This window comes from Staurois parvus, unplaced genomic scaffold (assembly GCF_062004578.1).
Source record: "Staurois parvus isolate SC_StPar_1 unplaced genomic scaffold, SC_StPar_1.0 ptg000230l, whole genome shotgun sequence".
Classification (NCBI taxonomy): Eukaryota; Metazoa; Chordata; class Amphibia; order Anura; family Ranidae; genus Staurois; species Staurois parvus.
Window position 1 is genome coordinate 2,463,638 of NW_028318026.1, and position 22,719 is coordinate 2,486,356.

The following is a 22,719-nucleotide window of genomic DNA, read 5'->3' on the forward strand; positions in this document are numbered from 1 at the left end:
CACACATACACCTACCTCCTGGAGAACGTTCTTGATCTGGCCAACTGTTGTGAAGGGTGTTTTCTTCACCAGGGAAAGAATTCTTCGGTCATCCACCACAGTTGTTTTCCGTGGTCTTCCGGGTCTTTTGGTGTTGCTGAGCTCACCGGTGCGTTCCTTCTTTTTAAGAATGTTCCAAACAGTTGTTTTGGCCACGCCTAATGTTTTTGCTATCTCTCTGATGGGTTTGTTTTGTTTTTTCAGCCTAAGGATGGCTTGCTTCACTGATAGTGACAGCTCTTTGGATCTCATCTTGAGAGTTGACAGCAACAGATTCCAAATGCAATAGCACACTTGAAATGAACTCTGGACCTTTTATCTGCTCATTGTAATTGGGATAATGAGGGAATAACACACACCTGGCCATGGAACAGCTGAGAAGCCAATTGTCCCATTACTTTTGGTCCCTTAACAAGTGGGAGGCACATATGCAAACTGTTGTAATTCCTACACCGTTCACCTGATCTGGATGAAATACCCTCAAATTAAAGCTGACAGTCTGCAGTTAAAGCACATCTTGTTTGTTTCATTTCAAATCCATTGTGGTGGTGTATAGAGCCAAAAATGTTAGAATTGTGTCGATGTCCCAATATTTATGGACCTGACTGTATACTGGTTCCAGTTCAATTACTTCAAAAGTACTGTAGCCAGAGAGTTAGCATTGCAGCCAAGCAACAAGTATTTTTTTAATAGATGGCCAGTAATGGCAGTCCCATTCTCTGGGATTTTACACAGTTATGACTCCAAGCTGGTAATGGCGATGATCAGCGATTTACTGGGAGGTACACTGACATAACTAGTGACACTAATACAGTGATCAAATATAGTACTGTACACTGTCACTGCACTAATGACACTGACTAAAAAGAGGTTACCATCAAGGGGCAATCAAGTGTTTAACTGAATGCCTAACAAGTGTAATTTGTGTAATATGTTCTGTATTTACTATGAGATTTGGCTGTTTTTTTCTCCCTACTTTTTAGGGAGAAGAAACACCCAGATCACTGCTCTCTGTACAAAGTCCTATGTCAGCGGTTCTCAACCTGTGGGTTGCAACCCCTTTGGGGGTCAAACGACCCTTTCACAGGGGTCGCTTAAGACCATCTGAAAACACACACGCTGCTAGAGGAGGGGTGGAGAGGTTGTCTAGTGTCTTCATTTCCCTGGATCATGATGTGTGGGCGGGATGACATGCCGTCCCTGTCATCTGGCCACACTCCCGGGATCACTCAACAGCTCCACCTCCTCTCCGGTGATTGGCCACCGGAACTGTAGTTCAGGAAAGGCACGCACGCAGCCAATCACCGACGAGGAGGTGGAGCTAAGAGAGGAGGAGCCAAGCGACAGCGTGAAGATCAAAGAAGATCGAGTGAGGGAGCTGCCGGAGCGAGTGAAGAGGAGGAGAATGGCCGGAGAAAGAAGACAGCTGACCGGTAAATGTCTGTACCGTGCAGATGAGGCTGCTGCAGCCAGGTATGCTGGCTGTAGATGGGAGAGAGAGGGAGCAAGCCCAGGCTGGAGCAGGGGTCAGCAAGGTAAGTATCATTGGTGTCAGTGGGAGGAATAGTGCCCCATCGTTGGTGTCAGTGGGGGGAGGAATAGTGCCCCATCATTGGTGTCAGTGGGAGTAATAGTGCCCCATCATTGGTGTCACTAATACCAATGATGGGGCACTATTTCTCCCCCACTGACACCAATGATGGGGCACTATTCCTCCCCCCACTGACACCAACGATGGGGCACTATTCCTCCCCCCACTGACATCAACGATGGGGCACTATTTCCCCCCCCCCACTGACACCGATGGGGCACTATTAGTCGTCGTCCCCCCCCGACACCAATGATGGGGCACTATCCCCCCCCCCCCCCACACACACATTGACACCAATGATGGGGCACTATTCCTCCCACTGACACCAATGATGGGGCACTATTCCTCCCACTGATACCAATGATGGGGCACTATTCCACCCCACTAATACCAATGATGGGGAACTATTCCTCCCACTGACACCAACAATGTGGCACTATTCCTCCCACTGATACCAATCCAATGATGGGCACTATTCCTCCCACACTGACACTAATGATGGGGCACCATCATTGGTGTCAGTGGGAGGAATAGTGCCCAATCATTAGTGCCAGTGTGGGAGGAATAGTGCCCCATCATTGGTGTCAGTGTGGAAGTAATAGTAACCCATCGTTGGTGTCAGTGGGAGGAATAGTGGCCCATCATTGGTGTTAGTGTGGGAGGAATAGTGCCCCATCATTGGTGTCGGTGTGGGAGGAATAGTGCCCCATCATTAGTGTCAGTGTGGGAGGAATAGTGCCCCATCATTAGTGCCAGTGTGGGAGGAATAGTGCCCCATCATTAGTGTCAGTGTGGGAGGAATAGTGCCCCATCATTAGTGCCAGTGTGGGATGAATAGTGCCCCACCATTGGTGTCAGTGTGGAAGTAATAGTATGTTCAATTTGTAACAATGAAAATACATCCTGCATATCAGATATTTACATTACAGTTCATAATAGTAGCAAAATTACAGTTCTGAAGTAGCAACTAAATCAATTTTATGGTTGGGGGTCACCACAACATGAGGAACTGTATTAAAGGGTCGCGGCATTAGGAAGATTGAGAACCACTGTCCTATGTGTTTGTAAACACAGGACTCTGTGCTGTGATTGGACACAGCTGATCATTAGGTCTCAGCCTTAAATCACTGGCTGAAACTTGCTGACAATATTTCACTGTGTCCAACCACATCGGAGGTCAGTAGAAGGTGCGGGCATGCGTACCCCAAACCCAGAGGCAAGCCAACAACATTTTTTTACGTTGCTGAGCCTGCAACTGCCACCCAACCTACTGTGACCAGGTAGCACATGGTTAAAGGAAAGCCATACTTTTGTATAGCCATCCTTTATGTTACAACCCCCCCAGGAAGCTGCGTGGCTGCAAAACATTCCAGCTATCCCATCAATTATTTAGCGGATTCAAAGAGAAAACCTGCTTCATTCCAACAGAGACAATCTATTATGAACCCCAATGATAGACCCGGGGTGAGCGGTGTTTTTGCAGCTCATTGTGGACAGGGGAGTATAAAATTCAAGGTAGGTAACCTAAAGAAGACCTTGCAGTGCAATGCAAGATCGGCATATAATGTCTGGCTCCCCGTCCCCTTTAAACAACCTTCTTAGGTTAGTAGTTCCAAAATGTACCTGTAAACGTACCAGCATCATTGGCCGTATTGTCACTGACCTTTTATGAAAATTTTTGGGCAATGCACAGCAGGAGAAATCTCACCAGAAGATGCTCTTGCAATAGACTAGAGTGTTTTCTCACAAGATTTCAGCTGGTTTGTGTTCCCCAGGATCTAGCTTGAAGGTATTAGATGTAATCCTCACCTAGGTGCCACGGGCACAAGACAGGGGTAGGCAAGTATAAAATATAACTTTTTTCTTCACTGGTACATTTTAAAACTAGTAAAATTAGGTATTTTTTAGAGTGGTAGGGGACCCTGACAGTATAAAAAGATTGTGCATTTTACTGCAAGGTCTGTTTTAAAGCAGAACTTTACAAGCATACCTATCCTTTAAAGTTCATGTATAGCCAAGGAGTAGGGAGGGGGTAAGCAAGTTTAATTTTTCCTTCATATGATTTCCCTTTACTTCCTGTCCCAGAAAAATAACTGAAAAGTCTCTACAAAGTGAGGGAAATTCCTCTTTTAAACAGGTGTCACAAAAACAGATGTCCTCATTGGAGGATTTACCCTCAGCTCTTGTTCTGACAACGCTAACATTTTGAATTTCCCATCACTTTCTGTCTCAGCAACAATGATCACCAGGACAAAACAGAGAGGGTGAACAGTCTTTGTCGGGATACAGAAAGCAAAACATACTTTAAAAGGTTCTAAATTTCTCTACTTCATCCAAAAAAAAAGGTTTTGGCTATACATTACCATTAAGACAGGGGTAAGCAACCCTGAAGATCTAGTGATCTACCTGAACAACATGGAAAAAATCAAAGATCACCAGGGTGCAGTATGTTTTCCAGAAGATGACCCTATTAAGAAAGTAAGGAAGGTAAGAAGAGGTCAAGAGTAAGCAGTAATTCAGTCCAGGGGTCGGAGTATGTACAGCAGAGTGCAGGGGGTCAGTAGTATATAGTACACTGTACAAGGTATAGCAGTGTGTCCTCCCATGTCTCCCCTCAACTGTGTCATATGACACATCAGAGATGAGGAGGAACATAGGACTTTCCTTGGCTCTGCCTTCACATTTTCTGCTGTTATCTGAAGTCTGAGAGGTGTCAGGCGGAATCAGGAGCTGGTGCCACAGCAAGGATGGTTGCGAAATACCTGCCACATGCCTGTAATTGACTGGTAGATCTCGATCAATGGGTTGCTGGACATCACTTTTAGGATCATGCAGCAAACTCCTAGCTCCCAAAAAGTCTAATTTTGCATACTGGTAATGAAATATGCATGTATGAGCACTAATGATCTATATGTATTCGAAGACATGAAATTCAGCAAAATTAAAATGGAACTTGTAGCTAAAGTTTACATATTGGATTTGTGTAGATGTTGGCAGAGTGCATCTCTATTCTATACCACTTGGTAAGATCATCCCACCTGAGTTCAGAGATCTCCCTACCTATTGCAGTCATTGCAATATAGTCTGTATTTTTGCTCTTTTTACCTTAAAGTAATTGTAAACCCTCACCTTGTAAAATAACCCATTCAGATTAAAATAGAAATGAAAGGCAAAACATTTTTGTTTAGATATAAAAAGAACAAAAAAGAAAAAGTAAAACCCTTTTCCCTTTTATAAGTGATCACATACCCTCTGTTCTCAGCTGCATAAGGAGCTCAGGAATGAGAAAGAGCAGCACACTGATCTTCCCAATGAAAGACTGTGTGTGGGGGGAGGGGGGTTGGTTAGGACAAGTTCAATCATTCTGACCATGCTGTGCTCTCCTGCTTAGTATGGTCAGTTTTTAATAGGAAAGTAGAGGGACTGACAGGAACACCAAGGATTCCACACAAAGGAAACAATGCAAAGAGAGCAGTAAACGTTTTCATACAAGTAAATGGTACAGCAGAGATATCAGGAATACCTCTTCCAGCAGGAAATCTGCTCATTGGAGTATATGCGTTATATGTTTCTGCAGATAACTGTTCCACATGTCATGTAAAGTTCTCTGGTTTGTAACTTTGGATGAGGAATCATCTGATTGGAGTATGTATGATGTGGGTTAGAGGGAGTGAAAGGGTTCATCTGCAGAATATCAGACTGGCAATTACGTTTCTAGGACCTACTGTATGTATAGTTCCTATACACATTTGTTTCTTGCGTTTTCTGTTAACATCTACTCTTGGTTTAGATGAGGGTTCAATTTTAATAATGTCTGCTAGACTGAAATGTATACCTGAGCTATGAGCTCCTTTCTGAGCATTGAACTGTCACAATGTCGGCTGAACGGTTTGTTATTTCTAAGAGCGTTATCGTCTTGTTCTGTGTAATATTACTTTTATGGCTCTGGCTTTGTACCTAAAATTTGTGCGATATGTGTGTCTTTTCTTTTGTCTGGCAACAATAAAATCTATAAAAAAAGAAAACATTCTCCGGTTATTCCAGCACAGACCTTGCACCATGCTGACATTAGATTCTATGGAGTATCAGGTCAGCCTCATGCTAGAGCGAATCATACAGAAAATGACGAATGTCTTCTTACCCGTCTCTTTTGTGCTTTAGACACACGAGGTTGCTGAGCAGGCACATCAGCTCCAAGATCTAAGCCCGTGACCCCGTTAGTGACACTTTTGATCTAAAAATGAATAGAACATTAAACAAAACAAAAAACAAAAAAAGCATTCACAGGACAATATCCGGGCACTCTCATATACAAACCAAGCAAGGGAGGAAAGGAAGAAAATGTACATATAAGCAGCAGTGGGGATCACATGCAAAGTAACTTCTGCCAGCCCACAACCTGACCCCACTTGCACATGCTTTCTGCATGTTCCACTCCACCCGGAGTCAAACACTAGGTACACCTCTAGTTGAATGATATCACAAGGTTGATAGTGTCACCCACCCTCATGTGACAATGTTCAGACCTGTAAACAGAGGACACAGGCTACGTGGTCCAAAAAAAAAAAATTGGTTGTGGTGGTTAAACATATGTTTCTCTATTGAAACTTTCAATTAACTATTCAGGTACTATAAACTTTTTTTAAAGGTACAGTTAAGCTGGCCAAAAGTTTTGAGAATGACACAAATATTAATTTTTACAAAGTCTGCTGCTTTGATGTTTTTAGATCTTTTTGTCAGATGTTACTATGATATACTGAAGATAATTACAAGCATTACATTAAGTTTATATTTGCAAATGTTAAGAGTCAATATTTGCACTTTTTTTTCCCCAGGACCTCTGCAATTCTCTCTGGCATGCTGTCAATCAACTTCTGAGCCACATCCTGACTGATGGCAGCCCATTCTTGCATAATTAATGTTTGTAGTTTGTCAGAATTTTTTGGGGGGAGGGGGGTTTTCTGATCACCTGCCTCTTGGACGATTGACCACAAGTTTTCAATGGGATTAAGTTTCCTGGCCATGGACCCAAAATTTCAATGTTTTGTTCCCCAAGCCACTTCCTTATCACTTTTGCCTTATGGCAAGGTGCTCCATCATGCTGGAAAAGGCATTGTTCATCACCAAACGTTTCTTGGATTGTTGGGAGAAGTTCCTCTTAAAGGATGTTTTTGTACCATTCTTTATTCATGGCAATATTGTGAGTGAACTCCCCTCCTATGGCTGAGAAGCAACCCCACACATGAATGGTCTAAGGATGCTTTACTGTTGGCATGACACAGGATTGATTGTAACGCTCACCTTTTCTTCTCCAGACAAGGTTTTTTCCAGATGCCTCACACAATTGGAACATAGATTCATCAGAGAAAATGACTTTACCCCAGTCCTCAGCAGTCCAGTCCCTGTACCTTTGCAGAATATCAGTCTGTGCCTGATGTTTTCCTGGAGAGAAGTGGCTTCTTTGCTGCCCTTCTTGACACCAGGCTATCCTCCAAAATTCTTCACTTCATTGTGCGTGCAGATGTTCTCATACCTGCCTGCTACCTTTCCTGAGCATGCTCTGCACTGGTGGTGCCCCGATCCCACAGCTGAATCAACTTCAGAAGATGGTCCGGACGCTTTATGGACTTTCTTGGGCGCCCTGAAGCCTTCGTCACAACAATTGAACCTCTCTCCTTGAAGTTCTTGATGATCCGATAAATGGTTGATTTAGGTGCAATCTTAGTAGCAGTAATATCCTTGCCTGTGAATCCCTTTTTGTGCAAAGCAATGATGACTGCACATGTTTCCTTGCAGGTAAGTTTATATTTGTGCCATTCTTAAAACTTTTAGCCAGGGCTATACATGGATCAGTTTATTTTTCTATACAATCAGCGGGTTGAACAAAAAAAATTGATCCAATTCCCCCATCTACACATTCTATCTGGATGGAAATCCTCCGCGCGTCATTGTATTTTGACAGCGGGACTCCCCTTGGCTGAATCCTGCTCCAGCAGGATCATTCACAAAAAGTTGATTGATATATTGACATCTCATGAACAGGATTGGCCATAGATGGATTAAAATTTTGATCCACGTATGGCCAGCTTTATCCCTTAAAATGGAACTTTAGCTAAACTGAGAAAAATGGGCAAACAGGCAGGAATTTTAATGCAGTAAAGACATTTGGAGCAGGATAATGCAGTTCCTCCAAAAGTATGTCTTGCGTCTTCTAACGCAAACTACACCTTTCACACATTCTTGATTAATAACGCTTTACTATGTTGGTTATGTTTTTTTTTCCCTCAACAAAAGTTATCACTTATATTCCACGTTCTCTCCATTTTACCCAGCATATCGAGGAGTTCATCGAGGTCTTTTCTGATGCCTGTCTCACCACCTGCCCCCTCACAACTCCTACAACCTCCTTCCCCTCCATCCTAATCTTTAATCTCTCCCTCTCTTCCGGCGCATTCCCCTCCCCTCTGAAGCACGCGCACATCATTCTCATACTTAAAAAGCCCTCCCTGGATTCCAGCAACCTCAGACCCATCTCCCTGCTCCCATTCTCATCCAAACTCCTCGAGCGCTTAGTCGACAATCGCCTAAGCTCTCACCTCAATGACAACAGCCTTCTGGATCCACTACAGTCCGGCTTCCGTCCCCTACACTCCACCGAAACTGCCTTACTCAAACTCTCCAACGACCTTCTAACCATCAAAGCTAATGGCCACTATTCAGTGCTCCTATTCCTCGACCTCTCCACTGCCTTCGACACAGTCGACCACCCCCTCCTCAAAAAAAAACTACACTCCCTCGGTCTCAGAGATTCTGCTCTCTCTTGGCTCTCGTCCTACCTATCACAACGCTCCTTCAGCATTAACTATAACGCTACCACCTCCCCCTCACTCCCCCTCTCTGTTGGGGTCCCTCAAGGCTCCGTCCTCGGGCCCCTTCTCTTCTTCATCTACACCTCCTCCCTTGGCCAACTCATACACTCTCACGGCTTCAACTACCACCTCTATGCCGATGACACACAAATCTATCTCTCTACCCCTCGCCGCACCCCCTCAGTCGCCACCCGAATCACAAACCTACTAAACGACATATCAGACTGGATGTCACTCCACTTCCTTAAACTGAACCTCTCCAAAACCGAGCTCCTAGTCTTCCCCCCAGCCCGCATACCACCCCCCACTGACTTCTCCATCACATCCAACAATGCCACTATCAGGCCCGCCCCGCAGGCCAGAGTACTTGGTGTCATTCTGGACTCCAATCTATCCTTCCAGCCCCAAGTCCAATCACTAACAAACTCATGCATACTCCACCTCCGCAACATCGCCAAAATCTGCACGTTCCTAACCCCAGAAACCACTAAACAGCTCATCCACTCCCTCATCATATCACGACTCGACTACTGCAACTCCCTCCTCACTGGCCTGCCTCGCCACAGGCTATCCCCGCTTCAGTCAATCCTGAACACGGCAGCCAGACTCATTCACCTCACCAACCGCTCCATTTCCGCCACCCCCTCTGCCAATCCCTCCACTGGCTTCCAATTGCGCAACGGATCAAATTCAAAATCCTAACACTGACATACAAAGCTGTCCATCATACTGTCCCAAACTACATCACCGACCTAATATCCAAGTACCACCCAACACGCACACTCCACTCCTCTCAAGACCTCCTTCTCTCTAGTTCCCTGGTCTCCTCCTCCCATGCCCGCCTCCAGGATTTCTCCAGGACATCACCTATCCTATGGAACTCCCTACCCCAATCCATCAGACTATCACCTACTCTCCTCTCATTTAGGCGCACCCTGAAAACCCACCTCTTCAGGGAAGTCTACCCCACCCCGTTAATTGCCGACCTCCTCCACTCTTCCTGCCACTGAATTCCCCACAGCAATTTCCTCCTGTACCACTATCCCCTCCCTGCTAGATTGTAAGCTCGAAAGAGCAGGACCCTCAAACCCCTCGTGTATCACACTGTATTGTTTTCGTACTGTCACATGTTCTGTCTCTCCCTTTGTAATGTACAGCGCTGAGCGAACTGTTGGTGCTTTATAAATACTGTATAATAATAATAATAATAATAATAATAATAAAATATTGACTTTTCTCTCAGGTGCACACCACCCTGACCATAACTCATACCTACCTCTGTCTGGGTAGACTCCTTCTGTACCAAGGTTGCAAGCTCTTGTTTGTGTTTTTCATCCAGTTCAGCTTCCAGCTTAGCGATATCTTCTGTTAGCTGTTTTCTTCTTTTCTTGTCATTTTTAGGCACGGCATTTTTCATGCACTGGATTTTGGCTTCATAAATAAACAGCAGTACAAATTACAAAACTTATCCCACTTAAGAAATCAGCATGTTACAGATAAAGGCTTACAGATACAGACATACAGCTTTCCAAGGCTTTCATTCAGCATCATGTATCTGCTCAAGCCTGACTGCAGCTCCCCCTCCAATCCAATGTGTTTTTAGCACTTTTGTAGTATACATAACTTTTTTTTCCAGATGGTCATGTAATGAGCATGGTGTGCTTCATTTCAGACAGTCCTTATAGCACTCATGTAATCACATGCAAGTGCCATTTAGTGCAGTACTGTGAGCCACGGCTGCAGTTTCTGGGTTCCGACAAAGTGATTTGAATGACCCAAAGGAGAACCAGCTCTGGAACACTGAGCAGTCTGAGGGATACACTGAGCAGTCTGAAAGGTACAATGCCAGCAATAGGCAGACTACGGGGTCAATTCATTAAAGGATTTTGCATTGGATATGAAGGTCACATGACCCATTTTTAAGGAAATATTGCATGAGATAATAAGAGTCAATTCTAAGTATTAAAAAAAAAAAATCTTTCAAGGATAGGTTCACCTTTGGGAACATGTTACATGTTCCACCCGTTTTTAGGGTGGAACTTCTAACATGTTCCCAATGCTGCAGCCACTGCCTGATCCCCCCTCCCCGTGACAGAAGTACAGGGAGAAGTTCCCCATACTAGCTGTCACTTTTTAAAAACAGTGTGGCTGTGCGGGGCTCCGCCCACACGGCCACGTCATTAATTCACAGTGTTCTGTGAATGAATGAACTACAAGTCCCGACAGCCTTAGTGGCTTTCGGCTTGTAGTGATCAGTGAATGTGCTGTGGAAGCTCTGTGGTAGTTCATGGATTCTTCCTGTCAGTATATCGGCTTGTCTGTACATCCTGTACGGGCAAGCAGGTATACTGATAGGTCTGCAGGAGACCTGCATAACACCAGCGATCTGTTCACTGGTGCAATCATTTACAGGCTCCTGCAACCAGAAATAATAAATGCACATTTTTTTACCTGCAAAAAAATGTGCATTCATAATGTTTGGTCCAAAGGTGAATTTATTCTTTAAAGTAAAATCACTAAAGAACACACACATTGGTTATTTATCACCTGCCAGTAGGAAGTCAGTATTTTAGCAATGGCCACTAAGTGAAAAATATACAATGTATCAGAGTGGAAATGTTCTGCCCTGAGTTTAGGAAAGAAAATAAATTGTAACATTTCACCAGAGTGAGATCGCGCAGTGAATGAAAGCACACTAGAATGTTTTCAGTTTCATAATATTTCTGTGTGCTTTAATTTACAGAAGTACAGTAATACCTTGATTTACAAATGCCTCCGTTAACGTCATTTTTGGTTTACGAATGAAAATCCATTGAAAATAATGCCTCAGTTTCTGAATTTTTTTACGAGGTGTATGTTAGTGCTGGTTTTTAAATGCAATTGCCGGCTTTTTTTTTTCTCTTCGCTATAGCTCACAGAATTAGCTGTCACTTTCCCTGGAGTTAACAGAAACTTTGTTTCTTTTAAGAAACTAAAAGGAAACATTGTTTCTCTTAACTTGGAAATAAACTAAAAGAAAATGTTCTTTCTTTTAGCTGGGGGAAAATGAAAGCTGAATTTCTGAGCTATAGGGAAGAAAAAAAGAAAGTGGTAATTACATTTTAAAACCGGCACCTTAAAAAATAAAAAAACGGTGTGGGGCCCCCCCTCTTATCCTTACCAAGCCCTTCGGGTCTAGTATGGATTTTGAGGGGAACTCCCACAACAAAATTTGTAAAAAAAAAAAAAATGGCGTGGGGGTCCCCCCCAAAATCCATACCAGACCCTTATCCGGGCATGCAACCCAGCAGGTCAGGAACGGGGGGGGGGGGGGGGCAAGTCCTCTTCCCCACAAACCTGGCTGGTGGTTGTGAGGGTCTGCGGGCAGTGGGCTTATCGGGATCTAGAAGCCCCCTTTCACAAGGGGGCCCCCAGATCCCATCCCCCCATGTGAATGAGTATGAGGTACATGTATTGTTTTTTTTCTCAAAATTGTTGGACTTTTTTTTTTATAGCACAAAAAATAAAAATTGCACAGGCGATCAAATACCACCAAAAGAAAGCTCTATTTGTGGGAAAAAAATGATGTAAATTTAATTTGGGTGCAGTGTTGCATGACCGTGCAATTGTCAGTTAACGTAACGCAGTGCCATATTGCAAAAAATCAGGTCGGGGGGGGGGGGGGTGGGGGGAAATCCTCTGGAAGGCAAGTGGTTAACCACTTGCCTACCGGGCACTTTTACCCCCTTCCTGTCCAGGCCAATTTTCAGCATTCAGTGCTATCGCACTTTGAATGACAATTGTGCGGTCATGCAACACTGTACCCATATGAAATTGTTATGATTTTTTTCACACAAATAGAGCTTTCTTTTGGTGGTATTTAATTGACGCTGAGTGTTTTATGTTTTGCGCTATAAACAAAAAAATAGCAAAACATTTGAAAAAGTTTATCTTTGTATCTATTATAAAATTTTACAAACAGGTAATTTTTCTCTTTCACTGATGTGTGCTGATGAGGCTGCACTGATGTGTGCTGATGAGGCTGCACTGATAGGCAGCACTGATGGGCACAGATAGGCAGCACTGATGAGGTGGCACAGATAGGTAGCACTGATGAGGTGGCACGGATAGGCAGCACTGATGGGCACAGATAGGCAGCACTGATGAGGTGGCACGGATAGGCAGCACTGATGGGCACTGATAGGCGGCACTGCAGGGCACAGGAGGGTGGCACAGGTGGGTGGCACTGATGATCGGTGCCAATCCCTTCGCTGACAATTGCCGGTTCTCGGCAGTACTTTCCTTACGCTGTGACAGTGTGAGGAAAGTGCAGCCGATAACCGGCAACTGCATTTACCCGGTGATCACGGTGTCATTGGAAACAGCTGAACACGTGGTAAAAGGCCGCCGTGATTGGCCGTTTACTGTACCCCGTGATCAGCTGTGTCTGTAGGACACAGCGATCACCAGCGGTGTGGGGTGCGTGCCGATGGGGGTGCGCAGGGGGCGTGTTCTGGAATGACATCATCCAAGGATTTCACAACCGCGCTGTAGCCGTCCTTTGGCTGTAGCGCAGTTGGGAACCAGTTAAACAATGAATGGCTTTAATTCATGCCATGCATTGTTACAACTGTGTTGCTAGCGGTAATTGGTCACAGTGATCACATGGTACATACAGGACCAATAACAGATCATCTGTACCATGTGAATAGCAGTTGCCAGTGAATGTGGATGGTGTGGAATGAAACCTGAAGTAGGGGAGTGTTGTAAGGCCTCATTACCCTGGGGGGGCAGCAATTACATGCGTGTCCCATTCAGGGCTATACTATATTTACCAACACTGGGGTGTACAGATGTTCGATGCATCCCCGACCAGTCCCAATGTTATCTATTGTGATGCAGTGGCTGAGCAGACACAGTCATTGCTCCCAATATGGCATCTGTGCACATACACAGTCCTGCACACACCCAGGCTGCATTAGGTACTGTGCACCAACATGGAAGTCACAATGGTACTGCCAGATTGGGGATGCATGGAACCCTCCTCCATCCCTGAACAGGTTACACATGTATTGGCCCCATGTGAACAAGGCTGGACCCTCTGGGTATGTAAGTCTATGAATCCAGCATAACAATGCAGTGCAGTAAGCGGGGACAGGACTAAGACTTTCATTGGGAGGGTGGAGTTCCCCTTTAAGAAACACCATGACATGTACAGAACTTCCGGGCGGAGGCAGACATGCGCACTCCATCCCATTCTGCGGGTATAGGATAATGTCAGCAATGTGGAGCGGACTAATCCTAGGATCCCTCACCCTGCACATCCTTCTTCTCCTTCCGATGTTGCCTGAGCAGTGCGGCCTCCTCCGATCCTCCCTCCTCTTCATCCATTCCGCTCACCTTCCACACACACACCACACGCTGCCTGACGTCACAGCTATCCCCGCCCACACCTATCAATGAGCCGAAACAGCGCCTCTCCATTGGTTGGAGCTTAGGGCACCTAGATTCAGATTGGCATATCTTCTGCACGTGACCTCCTACAATACATTGCCGGCGACAGAGGTATATAATAATCCAGCGACATGTTTTGGCGGCCATGCTTCTTGTGGGCAACTGCCCTTTCCGTTCCTGTTGCTTGCGGTGCAAAAGGAGAAGCTTTGTGACGAAGCCTGAGGAAGGGTACAATAAAGATACCTGGCTTGAGTTGCTAATAGATAAACCAGTTGTGAGATATCTGACATCTACTAGTTGGTCAGTTCACTTGCAGCAAGTACCTTTGCACATTACTTTCAGCTTACTTATTAAGGTAGAACTCTGGCCAAAATGGTAAGATAAAAAATCATTAACCCATTAAAAATACCCAAACCAGCTATTGCTGCAATATTCATCCTCATTTCAGAGATTTTCCTGCAGTACCCTTTCCTGACCACTAGATGTCCTCAGTCTGGTGATCAGCATTAATCGATCTACTTCCTCTGAGCCCAGGTCATCCTGGACCCACCCCCCCAGCCTGTGATTGGACAGTGAAAAGAGAAACAGTGTAGCAATAAGCTCTATCTGTCACTCTGCTTGCTCCTCCTATCTGCTCCTTGCCTCTTTATACTGCTTCGTCCTTCACCCTTGCTGTACAGGGAGTCAGGACTGTAAGAGGCTGATACTTACACTACTTATATTCATAAAAAAAAAAATTTAATAATGTCATAATGATTACCGAGCTGTGTTGATTGAGTTCAGCTTTAAGTGAATTCATTTGACTATTCATCCAGATAAATGGCTTTTTTTTATTCTCAAACCTTCATATACATTATAAATATACATAGGAGGTACCATTGCTGACTTGTCTTGAGGATATATATATATACACACACATCTATATACAGTATATGACCTGGACAGGAAGCAGCTATACCAAGATCATGGCTGCAACTCTTGGTACCATATTTTAGAGCCGACAATTGGCTCTCCAGTAAAAGTGATCTAGCTGCTTTATAGCTGCCCAATCACTTTTACAGTGCTCGGAAGGCGCTGTTGCCCACCACTGCCCATGCCATTCCCGAGGTCTCCCATTCCACTGGGGAGCCGGGGACACCTGTAAGTGTACAGACCAGCTGCTCACAGAGAAGATGGAGGTAGATCTGTTCCCCTACCTCCTCTGTGACTAATGAAGTTGGAAGCACCGAGGATTTCGTCACTTCTAGTTTCAGTATCATCATTCCCTGGCCAGTGCAGCCAGGGTAGCATCTGATCAAACATGGTCTGTGTCTGATCAGATGCTCTGAAGGGCAGGGGAGACATTGGGGGTCTAATAGATAAAAGATAAAGAGTACCTGTCACTGCACAAAGCTATCACAAGGGACCTGTTCATCCCTTGTGATAGCAATACATTTAAATTAAAAATAAAAAAAAGTGTAATAAAATCTAAATACATATGTAGCACCCTACTAGTTAGCTAGGGTGAGCTAGCTGATTTGTTTTAGTAAGAAGGCTGAGTATCAGCCTGGGCAATAGTCAGCTGGGTCAAATTCAGGTCAGGGCTGAGAGGCTCTGCAGATCAGTTCCTTGATACCTCCCCCTGCTCCAGAATCTTGGAGATGATTCTAGAAGCAGTGGACGGGGGATGAGGAGGGGCTGGTCTGCACTTCTGAAGGATCCTGACCAGTCCCCAAGCAGGAGGCTTGGTATGATGTAAGAACCGCCCTTAAAAGTGTCTGAGCCTGCTCAGCAGCATAGTTCAGTTGGAAGATGCAAGGAAGCTGAGATGCAGGAGCCTGGGAGGGGACATAGTGGGAAGGGGACTATCTACAGGCAGGACGCTAGAAAGGAGGCCTCACCAGCCCCCAGAGCAAGAACCACCTGTACAGCCAGGAAAGGTTTGACTGACAGCAGCATGAGCCAATGGTCTCCACTGCTCTCAGCCAAGGGGGAAGAGGACAATAGACCTGGAGATGGGCACAATGCTGGATTGATGTAGGACAAGTATTTTGGGAAGGGGATGGAGGAACAGCTACTGAAAGGTTTTTGACCTTTTCATGTCACAGTACAAGCAGATAAAGAGGTCAGTGATAGTTTATTTTAAAGCCCGTTTAATGCTTTATAACTATATTAAAAACTGTAAAGCAGAATTCCAGAGTTGTGTTTTCCCCACACTTGTAGCAAGCCCTCTCCTGTGTTGAAACTGATTGCTCTAATTTCCATTCATCTCCACATTATAACCCGGTGCCGCCATCTCTCACCCTGTACACCATACATTTCCCCCTGCTGCCCCCACCCCTGTAATGTTGCCGGCTTCCCTCCTCTCATCTGATCTGATATCCGGAGGGTCACTGGGAATGCTGAAAACTCTAGTAGTCCATGCTACACACAGTTATAGCTGTGATCTTGTGGGTTCTGCTCCAGTGGCTTTTCCTCGTCACACTGAATAAAGGTTGTTGTGACATTATTTTCACCTCCACCTCATCCAATCAGAGAATACAATACAAGGCAGTCTATGAATGGCGGAGGTGCCGAATGATCGACCCCCTGTAATATGTGTGTGGAGGGGAAGCTGCATGAGCAGCCCCTGGATGATTAAGACTCTACGTGTAGCATGGACAATGCAGTCTATAAATGGGGGAGGTGCCGAATTATCAACCCCCTGTGATAAGTGTGTGGAGGGGAAGCTGCTAAAGCAGCCCCTGGATGATCAAGACTCTAAGTGTAGCATGGACAAGGCAGTGTATAAATGGGGGAGGTGCTGAGTGATCAACCCCCTGTGATAAGTGTGTGGAGGGGAAGCTGCTCAAGCAGCCCCTGGATGATTGCAACTTTTAAGATATGCCGAGTTATGTACAGGTTTGCAGGTTTAAAGTAGTTGTAAACCCTTACATATACCCAGTGAAGTGACTAGCATCAGGAGATACAAAAAATAAAACAAATCCTTCTGTATAAGTTGTACATATTTATCTGTAGCTCTCTCTCCTCTACATCTGTTCAAACTACAGAGATCAAGAGTTTTTACTCAGCAGCAGAAGGTAGGGGACAGAGAACTGAAGTCCCACAATGCACAGCTAGAGCACAGAGTTCAGTGAAACCTGGAGGTGTAAGGGACCGCCCGGCGGTACCACTAGCACTCCACTGGATAGGCACCCCCAGCGCACGGAATCTAAGTCCCAGGGTGCTTGTTCACCAGGGCCCCTGATGGTGGGGATGGACTTGGAGCACCCCGAGACCAGGTCGTGGCTACTGGGTACGTCCGTCAGTGGTAGTGGTATGCGCCAAGGGCTCCCACGGGAAAGAGTCTGATATGAGGAGGTCAGGAGACCCCACTGCGAGGGATGGACGGATGGATGGATGGGTCGGTAACAGAGAGGACGGTAAGGTACAAGGCAGCGGGCAGAGAATGGTCGGGTCACACGCCAGGTCACCAACAGCAGGTCAAATCCAATAGGGGGCATCCAGGAGAGAGGTCAGGCAAAGCAAGGGTCAGGACAGGAGAAATTAGCACGGTCAGGTACAATCCGGGTCAATAACTTACAGGGCACAGGTTCACAGATTCACAGGATGCAGGAAAGACCAGAAGGCACTGAATGACAGCTCAGGGCAATTTAAATATCCCGCCCTGCGCTGCCATTGGTGCCCAGCGGGCGGCCGCGGCTTCTACTGCGCATGCGCGAACTCGAACGCCGCGGCCGGCCCGGACCTAGTGCCTGTGTCCCTGCACAGGGCGGCGCACTGCGCCTGCGCCAGGACCATCGCGGCGGGGATCGAGGAGATCCCTGACATTGCCCCCCCCCCTACGGGCAACCTCCGGATGCCCACCCGATCTCTCCACCACGGGTGATTGCGAAAAAACCTCCGGACAAGTCTGGGTGCATGGACATTATGGGCTGGTTCCCAAGAATTGTCCTCAGGGCCATAGCCCTTCCAGGGAGTTTTCTTCAACGGAATGAAGTGGGCCATTTTGGATAAGCGGTCCACGACCACAAGGATTGCCGTGTGGTCTAGCGATGGCGGAAGCTCGACTATAAAATCTAGCGAGATTCTTTGCCAAGGTCGTTCAGGAATCGGTAAAGGCCGCAGCAGACCCCAAACTTTGTTCCTTGATGGCTTGTTCTTCTGGCAGGTGATACAGGATCTTACATAGCCCTTACAATCTTTAGCCATGTCCGGCCACCAGAAGGAGCATCGGAGAAGCTTCAGGGTCTTTCCTGGGCCAAAGTGCCCCGCCATCGGGTGGTCATGGCAATGTCCCAAGACCAGGGTTCGGGCTTCCTCCGGCACCACAATCCGATCTTCCCTCCATAGGAGTCCCCCCTTGTTCTGGAGGGGCCCTCCGACTGGGGTTGATACGGTTGTGGATGCCTCCATTATCTTGGAACGAAGGTCTGACTGAAGGGCCAAGAAGTTACCTGAGGACAGGATAGTGTCGGGCACTGGGATCTCCTTGGCGTCCTCGTACATACGTGATAACGCATCTGGCTTTGTGTTCTTTGATCCAGGCCTGTACGTGATGTGGAAATTAAATCTCGAAAAGAATAATGCCCATCTTGCCTGTCGTGGGCGTAAACGCTTGGCGGTCCTCAGGTATTCCAGATTTTTGTGATCTGTAAATATCAAGATGGGGTGCACGGCGCCTTCCAGCAGGTACCTCCATTCCTCTAACACCGTTTTGATCACCAGTAGTTCTCGATCACCGATATCATAGTTTTTCTCCGCGGGGGTAAGCTTCCGTGAGAAAAATGCCACAGGATGGAGCAATTCCTTGGTGCCTTTCCGCTGGGAAAGAATGGAACCTACTGCATTCTCCGATGCATCTACCTCTAAGATGTAGGGTAGGGCGGCGTCTGGGTGACCCAGAATGGGTGCCAAGGTGAACAGCTTTTTCAAGGCTTCAAAAGCTTCCTGAGCCTCTGGTGTCCATCTGAACCGAGTTCCAAGCTTGGTTAGCTGAGTAATGGGGGAGACCAGACCCGAGAAGTTCTTAATGAACTTCCGGTAAAAGTTTTCAAACCCGATAAATCGTTGGACGACTTTCCTGTCCGTGGGTTCAGGCCAATCCAGAATTGCAGCGACCTTCTGAGGGTCCATCGCAACCCCCGCGGTGGAGATAATCAGGCCCAAAAAAGTAATGCTGGATTGTTCGAAGCAACATTTCTCTGCCTTGGCGTACAACCCATGCTGCCGCAATCGCCCCAATACCCTTGCTACATGTATTCTGTGCTCCCCCAAGGAAGGGGAGAAAATCAAAATGTCGTCTAAGTAGACGATAACAAAGATATCCAGGAAGTCCCTAAAGATATCATTTACAAAGTGTTGAAAAGTGGCCGGAGCATTGCACAACCCGAACGGCATGACCAAATATTCAAAGTGGCCAAAGCAGGTGCGGAATGCCGTCTTCCACTCGTCTCCCTCCCTTATGCGAACCAAGTTGTACGCTCCCCTCAAATCCAGCTTTGTAAAAACCACTGCTGCTTTTAAACTTTGGAATAACTCCGGTACCAATGGCAGTGGGTAACGGTTCTTTATTGTGACCCTGTTCAACTCCCGGTAATCGATACACGGCCTTAAGGTTTTGTCTTTTTTTTCTACAAAGAAAATTCCCGCCCCTGCCGGAGAAGAGGAGGGGCGGATGAACCCCTTCTGGAGGCTGTCCTCGATGTATTCCTTCAGGGCCCCCAATTCGAGCTCCGAAAGGGGGAAGATTCGCCCAAAAGGAATCTCTGAGCCGGGTAACAGGTCAACGGGACAGTCATATGGGCGGTGGGGGGGTAGAGTATCGGCTCCCCGTTTACTGAACACATCCAGAAACTCATGGTAGGCTGCAGGGATTACCTGTTTTAAATCGGCATCCCCCTCAGAGCACAGGAGAAACTGGGGGGCCTCCGGGCCCGAAGTGCGGCAGTGTTCCCGACAGTATGGGGAAGGGAACGAGATTACTCCGGTCTCCCAGTCAATTTGGGGGTTATGGGCCCGTAACCATGGGAGCCCCAAAATGACTGGGATAAGGGGCGATGCTATAGCATCCAGGCGGAGGAGTTCCTGGTGCTGGCCGGCAATGGCAATGGAGGGGGTTTCCTGGTTAACTACCCCCGATTTTATCCGGGAACCGTCGGCCAAAAATATATTGAACCCTTTTTCCTTTAATTGGAGGGGAATACCCTGCTGGTGAGCAAAATTAATGTCCAAGAAGCATCTGCATGCCCCCGAATCAACTATGGCCGTCACCTCCACGGTCCTTTCTGGAAGCTGAAAGGAAAGGGGCACCACTAAGTATTGGGATGGACTAACATTGCCAATAGACAAGGAAGAAGAGGTGCACTTACTCAGTTTCTGCGGACAGGATCGTACCATGTGACCAGCTTCACCACAGTAGAGGCACAGGTTCTGGGATCGTCTGCGCTGGTGTTCCTCTGGAGATAATTTAGGCTGTGCCAGGCCAAGCTGCATGGGTTCAGGGATATCTCCAGGTGGCCAGTTCTGGATGTTTGGCCTAGTTGCTTGGCTGGGACCTTGAAATGACCCCCAGGGACTTCCATGACCCTGACCGGACCTCTCAAACCTGCGTTCCCGCAGTCTACGGTCAATCTTAATGGTCAGCGCAATTAAGTCCTCTAATGTCTCAGGCACCTCTACCCGGGCGAGTTCAGAATAAAAATCCTTCCTCCCTCTAAAGGCAGTCGGATCAGTTTCCTGGATCAAAATAATAATAATTTTAAGTTTAAGGAAAACAGTGCCGTGAATCAAGCGCCTGTTTTTACTTCCCCTTTTCCATCAACGTGAATGGGTTTTAATTATGCACAATGGCTCTCATACAGGGGTGGGCAACTGTGGCCCTCCAGCTGTTGGTGAACTACAAGTCCCATCGTGCCTCTGCCTTTGGGAGTCATAATTGTAACTGTCAGTTTTGCAATGCCTCATGGGACTTGTAGTTCTACAACAGCTGGAGGGCCACAGTTGCCTACCCCTGCTCTCATATTATAATCTGTCTCGGTACATACAGGTTAAAATTTGTACATCTGAAATGAGTCTAAACAAGCACATTTTACAAGTGCAATCATACTGTTCTGTCAAATATACCAGTGAAAGTATTTTGTTATATATTTGATCAAAAACACCCATTGAGGTGCCCTCTGAAGAGAGATCTACATTCACACTGCTTTTCAGAGGGCACATGAAAAGCCTGAGGAGGCATTATATCACCTGCTCACTACCTCATTTAACCCTCTAATGTCACACAACCCCACCGTAATCGCATGGCTAGGCCCCACCCCCCTGCTTCCGCCTCACAGGCTGTGGTCGACAGCAGCAGGAGCCAATGGCTGCTGCCTCTGTGTCTAGTGAGGAGAGAGAGAGCAGAGAGAGCTGCTGCTCTCAGTCACAGCTCCGGATCTAGATCAGGCTCTGGTAAGTATAAGGGAGGCTGGGAGGGTAGCTGTACAATGAAGGTTTTTATCTTAAGACATACAGTAGAATGCATTAAAGTAAAATCCTTCTGCCTTTAAAATACATTTATTCTAAAAGACAAAATATTTACCTAAATGCAAGAACACACGGGTTCCCAATGTGTCCTTCTTCTTCCTTACAGACCCTTTTTTGGGTTTTGACATGAATTCATCCTATTGGGTGTCCAGAGGCAGGATCCTCTTAGGCTCCAGCAGACTGCAGAGTATGATGATATCACATACTGTCAGCTGCAGTACTAGATCCACAGGTCATCACTCTCAGAACTGACCGAAGAGGGCAGAGTTAGGTAACAAGGCAGTGTTACAAAACACTTACATACATAAGCTGCTGAAACTGGCTGCATGGCAGAATGCACTTATAAATGTGAGCATACAGTCAGGTCCATAAATATTGGGACATCCACACAATTCTAACATTTTTGGCTCTATACACCACGACAATGGATTTGAAATGAAACGAACAAGATGTGCTTTAACTGCAGACTGTCAGCTTTAATTTGAGGGTATTTACATCCAAATCAGGTGAACGGTGTAGGAATTACAACAGTTGGCATATGTGCCTCCCACTTGTTAAGGGACCAAAAGTAATGGGACAGAATAATAATCATAAATCAAACTTTCACTTCTTAATACTTGGTTGCAAATCCTTTGCAGTCAATTACAGCCTGAAGTCTGGAACGCATAGACAACACCAGACACTGGGTTTCATCCCTGGTGATGCTCTGCCAGGCCTCTACTGCAACTGTCTTCAGTTCCTGCTTGTTCTTGGGGCATTTTCCCTTCAGTTTTGTCTTCAACAAGTGAGATGCATGCTCAATCGGATTCAGGTCAGGTGATTGACTTGGCCATTGCATAACATTACACTTCTTTCCCTTAAAAAACTCTTTGGTTGCTTTTGCAGTATGCTTTGGGTCATTGTCCATCTGCACTGTGAAGCGGCGTCCAATGAGTTCTGAAGCATTTGGCTGAATATGAGCAGATAATATGGCCGAAACACTTCAGAATTCATCCTGCTGCTTTTGTCAGCAGTCACATCATCAATAAATACAAGAGAACCAGTTCCATTGGCAGCCATACATGCCCACGCCATGACACTACCACCACCATGCTTCACTGATGAGGTGGTATGCTTAGGATCATGAGCAGTTCCTTTCCTTCTCCATACTCTTCTCTTCCCATCACTCTGGTACAAGTTGATCTTGGTCTCATCTGTCCATAGGATGTTGTTCCAGAACTGTGAAGGCTTTTTTAGATGTCGTTTGGCAAACTCTAATCTGGCCTTCCTGTTTTTGAGGCT

The 22,719-nt window shown here is 46.2% G+C and overlaps 1 protein-coding gene across 1 annotated transcript in view; it reads right to left on the reverse strand.

Annotated features, from left to right (window-relative positions):
- OTUD6B (OTU deubiquitinase 6B) overlaps window positions 1-13,945 on the reverse strand; it is a 28,140-nt gene extending 14,195 nt beyond the window's left edge. The window contains exons 1-3 of the mRNA XM_089679684.1: window positions 13,794-13,945; window positions 9,776-9,930; window positions 5,772-5,864 (exon numbers count right to left, since the gene is read on the reverse strand). Coding sequence (XP_089535810.1) covers window positions 5,772-5,864; window positions 9,776-9,930; window positions 13,794-13,869 — 324 coding nt within the window. The 5' untranslated portion in view covers window positions 13,870-13,945. The remainder of the gene's footprint in view (window positions 1-5,771; window positions 5,865-9,775; window positions 9,931-13,793) is intronic.
- Window positions 13,946-22,719: the final 8,774 nt, after the last annotated feature.